Source organism: Carya illinoinensis, chromosome 9 (assembly GCF_018687715.1).
Source record: "Carya illinoinensis cultivar Pawnee chromosome 9, C.illinoinensisPawnee_v1, whole genome shotgun sequence".
Taxonomy (NCBI): domain Eukaryota; kingdom Viridiplantae; phylum Streptophyta; class Magnoliopsida; order Fagales; family Juglandaceae; genus Carya; species Carya illinoinensis.
In genome coordinates, this window is record NC_056760.1 from 3,225,705 (window position 1) to 3,231,257 (window position 5,553).

General features: G+C 37.9%; 1 protein-coding gene across 1 annotated transcript; it reads right to left on the bottom strand.

The window, feature by feature from the left end:
* Positions 1-429: 429 nt before the first annotated feature.
* On the bottom strand, positions 430-5,195 carry LOC122275722 (CDK5RAP3-like protein). The gene is made up of 10 exons (XM_043084925.1): positions 5,034-5,195; positions 4,765-4,899; positions 3,816-3,910; positions 3,616-3,710; positions 3,373-3,508; positions 3,123-3,272; positions 2,480-3,034; positions 2,061-2,269; positions 1,317-1,449; positions 430-679 (listed from the first exon to the last, which is right to left on the bottom strand). The coding sequence occupies exons 1-10, from the start codon at positions 5,092-5,094 to the stop codon at positions 548-550; spliced, it is 1,701 nt and encodes a 566-aa protein (XP_042940859.1). The 5' UTR covers positions 5,095-5,195; the 3' UTR covers positions 430-547.
* Between the last annotated feature and the right edge of the window lie 358 nt (positions 5,196-5,553).

The following is a 5,553-nucleotide window of genomic DNA, read 5'->3' on the forward strand; positions in this document are numbered from 1 at the left end:
CCACCTTATCCCTCCTGGAATGAAAGTTTTGCTAAGCTAAAGGGATTTTTTGAATCTCAGTCACTGTGCTGGGATGGAAGAGTCTGAAGTAAGAAACAGGGTGTTCCATCTTCTGAATTCCTCTAAATTCAGTTCTGCACCAAGCAAATTTGGATCAACGGGAGTGGAAGCATAATTTATTAAATATAAAGATCTTTATCCTTATAATTTTCGCTAGGAAAATATAGCCCCGAGTCGGATGTTTTTTGTCATTTGTTTGAAGCACAATCGCAAGTTTTCACACTTTTCGTGCACACAATCACATTGAAGCACCCACTCAAAAATTCTAGGGATCTTAATTCCATATCCATAGTGAAAGAAAGAGTAGAATTATGAATTTTTTGGGAGAGAGAGAGAGAGAGAGAGAGAGAGAGAGAGAGAGAGGCAAAATTATTCAGCATCAAAATATCTCAGTTTTTAATATCGAAACGATCAAAGGAGTGCCAGTTGATCTATCCACTTCCTAACCGAAGGTTTCATTGTTGCCAAAAGCTAAACTTCTTAGTATTCAAGCCCCAAGGCCACTAGTCAAAAGGGTGTTGATCTCACCGATAATATTAACAGGCCTTCCTTCGAACATAGAGGACAGTGCACCCTCGCACAGCTTCTTCAACTCTCTGGTTTTTGAAAGAGCCGCTTCCTGAAATGAAAACACTTTTACTCAATATTTTGGATTGCTAGATCAATTACCAGTAACAAGGGGATGATCGAGGATTTGATCCCCACTAATTGACATGCATGTATTTGAATATCTTTTTCGTCAAAATGAACCAAAGCCAGAAATGATGCAATTCTATAACGGCTAGATACGGCAGCTATTCTTAGAGTAATAAAAAAGGAATTGATGGATGAGAGTGACACAAACACCAATTAGCTTGACTCGATTTAAAAACTTTCAAATACATATTAGAACTCTAGTTTATTAGTAAAAGCCACACTGTTACCTTGGGCATTACACTATTCCTTGGACAAAATCCTTCCTTCAAGATCATTATATCTTCATGTTATATATTTCAAAACAAAATATGTGGGTTCTTGATATACAACCCCTGGCTAATGACTAATCTAGACAAGATCACGAATCACACCAAATAAAAGATTTTTCTTCAATCTTATTTCCAATCAGAAAAGGAGTAAAAAGTTTAGGAAATGCAAAAGAACCTTTTTTCCTGAATACAAGGCATAAAAAAAGCTTGTGCATATATACCGATTCAGGGTAAAGCGAGCTACTAAAACCAGATGACAAGCATTATTCACCGAATAAAATGAGAACTCACTTGCTTTGGCCAAGAAGAGGCTAATGAATTGTGCAGCTCCATGCGTTTGGTAGCCAAGTCTATCAATCCCTCTTTTAACTTAACTTCGCGATGCTTCTTTTCCTCTAATGTAGTTACCAGTCTGTCTAAAAATCTGAAATTCAAGCCAAAATCAGAGTTAATTAGCATCCAAAGTTTCGTAACATTCTAGAATTAAAGACATGACTACTTATAGTACGATCCCAATACACCGGTACGGCAAAAAGAGGAATAAAACTAATCAAGAAACTGCTACAGTCAATCCAAATCAGGATAGTAACTTTTTCTTTGCTGAATAAATCAGCATGGTAACTGATGAAATAAATAGCCAACAAAAGCAAGCAAAAAGTAGGTCTTTATAAAAAGGGGAACAAGAATTGGGGTGGGGGGAAGGCACTGACAGGATGTGTTAAGGCATCAAATCTTAATCCAATGATAGACCAAAAATTAACTTAATAACGCACCAAGCACATCCCATAAGATAGTTCGTTTAAGTACATTCTCCGGTACATTTTCAGTTACACGCTAGTTTTTACACTTGTAAGTACATACCATAGATAACTAATAGTCAACTACTACATCCAGACTTTCATATGAACAGAATAAATTCAAGGTAAAAGCTCAATCAACTTAAACCATTGCTTCTGCCTTTACTGTTGTGCAAACCAAGTGTAAGATAAGTTCAGTTGTGCAAGGGACAGTGAAGATTAAAATGTCTACTGACACCTTTTAGAGTTGAGGATCATGATCAAGTCCCTTGTTTTCCTATTCGTCAGCAAGGAAATAGCTGAGGAAAGATCCAATAGCATTGCCTCAATGGCATCAGGACTGTACTGCTGCAGCACGTATGGAGCAACTGCCTGGACTTGATGTTGAAAGGACAAAGTCTCTTCGTTCTTTAACTCTGCCAATCTCTGATTTAGAAATGCTTTGATCTGAAAACATTAAATCAATATATAACATCTCCCGTTGAGCTATAATTTGCTTTGCTCATATTACAGCACCGCCAAACTAATAAGTTCAATTAAAGCTGGATCACCATTTTCCTATACAAGTAAGAAACGCTAAAATTTTGGAAAAAGAAAAAAGAGATATTGGATTCACGTGAGCCAGTCATTTATAAAAATAGGATAATCAGCAGATACCTCATACAGATCATCGAGAATCTTGTTCCTGTACTCTGTCTCTAAAAGCTTGCTCCTCTCTTCCTTCATTTGTGGTGTTTGAGATGAAAAAGTTGAAACAGATGTCTCGTTGTCCAGGCCTACATTTGGCAAGCTGACATCATCAATCACATCAACTTGAGGGGTCTCAACACTAACATCCCAAGATATCTCTGACACGGTAATTTCTGGGTGTAGACCACCTTCCTTATCTAATAAGGTTTGATCAGATTCCACACCTTCATTTGGTGAAGAGTTCTGCGAAATATCACTGGCAGTAATAATCTCGTAAGGACCCAAACCATTGCCATTATCATCTGTTTCTTCCATGGTACCAATATCCCAATCAATCTGAGAACTGTCAACTGAAATATCCCAGTCAATATTATCTGCAGCAACATCCACATTCCCTCTCACAAGGTCTGAGCTTGATTGAGTATCCACAGAGGTAACAAACTCAGAGCCCACATAAACATGCAAAGACGGTGGATGTTCACGTATGTCCCTCAAGTTAGGTAACACAATTGACAAAGATTTCTGCAAACAAATTTACAATCCCAATTAATTTAGAGGCAATCCATCTAGAAATCATCACGAGACAGATAAAACCCAACTATTGCCTCACATCCTTTTCTGTGTGAGCATCTCTCACAAAGCTGTAGTAGTACTCCATAGCCTGTGATGTAGAATCACTATTTATAGCTTCCAAAATCCTGCTGAATGTGCTTGGAAGCGATTTTGCTGTCTCTAAAAGTTCTAATCTCACATCTTTTCCCTGAAAGATTTAGCAATTGTGAATTTTTCTAGTAGTTGCAAGCAGGAACATACACCAAACCAAGTTTCAAAATATCAGTGAAGTGGCCCACTATAATAACCTGCAATCCAAGCTCTTGACAAGCCTCAACGTACTTAGTTGCTGATAGAGCTGAACTTCTTTTTATATCGGCTTCCTTGCGCTCCAGCTCCGATAGTTGTTGCTGGATCTTTTGCACCTGTTTTTTCTGATATGGTCTTCATATTTGAAAAGTGATCAACACCACAAACCACAACGGAAAAAACAAACCTCTTACAAATATTTTTTAACAACCAAGAGGACTACTGCAAGAGCACACACTTACATTTCATAGTTTACATTTTGAACCATTATTTGAGCAGCCTCCCCAAGGTAGATATGATCCTTCTCAAAAGAACGCACAATCGCCTCCCAAGAACCCTGCCCAATTTAATGATGCATGTGACTACCTTATAAATAGTTTAAAACACACATATACAGTTACATACATGTGTGCAGAGAGAGAGAGAGAGAGAGATGTCTTACAGCAGCACCTGATAGCCGACCAAATATATTCCGGCTTTCTGGAGTTGACTTTAATAGAATATCATATAGTTTTTTGGACTCCAAGTAACCAATCCCTGAAAGCAGCATGCTACTCATCATTCAAACATGAAAAATGGTAAGAATGACCAACTCGAAACACTAGCATCTGACTCCTTACACTTCTAATTGAAACTTAAAAAAAAAGTAACAAAAAAATCCACATGTAAACTACATCAAACTTGAACTCTGAACCTTTACATTGCAGGTATATCTCAGGCAACGATTGTGGGACTAACATTCAATATTTCCTGAAGATCCACGTAATGATAACTATGGTACCAAAGTAAATGTATTGACCAGAGAGTGCTATGTTCATATGGAATAAAAATTAATGAGCACATATAATTTACTCAAAGAAACAAAAATAATAGATAATTGGAAAAACGTGAACCATAAGTATTTGGACCACACCATAAGATGATGGACTGGTGCTTAGATTGTTATCTAGAATCTTGTTCTTATCGTTTTGAGTCTGCCGCACAAATCCAGTGTAGTCAACACAATTTGGCAAGAAATATGTCTGTTACTACATATTGAACTAATTGCATCCAATTTCTTCCCAGATCTTTTTTCCCATTCAAACAGAGGCTACTGGAGTCCGCTATTTCTCACAGCACGTCTTATTATGAGTTAAAAGCAAATATTTATACAGCCTTTAGGGTCAGCTGAGGCGACCCTAACACAAAACAATACTTTATTCATATCCAGTTCCATAAACCAAAACAAAATAAACATTGAAAACTGATTCTTTAATTTCGATGTACCAAAAAAATTACAATTATTCCCGCAATTCCACCACCAAAATCGCACATAAAGTTCAGTGATTAACAACCTAATTAAAAAATATAAAAATAAAAACTAATTTAGCAGTTGTAATAGAAAAGCGAACCTTCGGCGTCGAGGGTTTGGATATAGGGATCGATATCCTTAGGAAGCCCCGAGAACTCCTTGGAAATCCGAGCCCTTATGGCCGCCAAGCGTTTTCGCCAATCAGCCGGAATTCGCTTCCGATCGACCAACCATTCTTCAAATTACAGTGAAACTTATCAAATTTGAATCGAATATAACATCCAAACAACCAAAAAGAAAAGAGTGGCCCCAAAGAATGGAATTGGAGAGATAGTTTAGTGTGGGAGGGAGTGCATGCTAGGTCGTTACCTCCGAGACGAGAAAATGTGATGTCGATGGGCAGGTTCCGAATGTCATCGGGAGTCTGCATTTTCCGGGAAATCGTTTTCCACAGGAATTAATAGAATTGCTTTCAAGACAGAGCCAAGACGGGTTTTTTCCTTCTTGATCACTACTGCCTATTGTGACTCGTGAGGGTAATATGGTCAATTTTCGGGGTTTTGTGAGGGTAATACCGTCAAGTTAGGAACTACGGTGATGCGGTGCGAGGCTGCGAACTGCGAAGGAGTAACAGCCTCGCTCTGAGGGTTCTTTAAAATTTGGGAAGCAAATCCGCATTCTGTCTAATACTAAGAACGAAGAAAGGTACGATTCTGTTTTCTTTACACGCATTCGATCGTTTCGCCGGTAACAGGTCTAGGGTTTGAATTAACCGATCCTTTGTTTGTTTGTTTCCAATGACTGGCGATTGGATCTAAATTTAGATTTCTTTGTATCTATTACGAATAACGTGATCTACTGCTTAGTTTTGTTCCAGCGATTTCTTTTA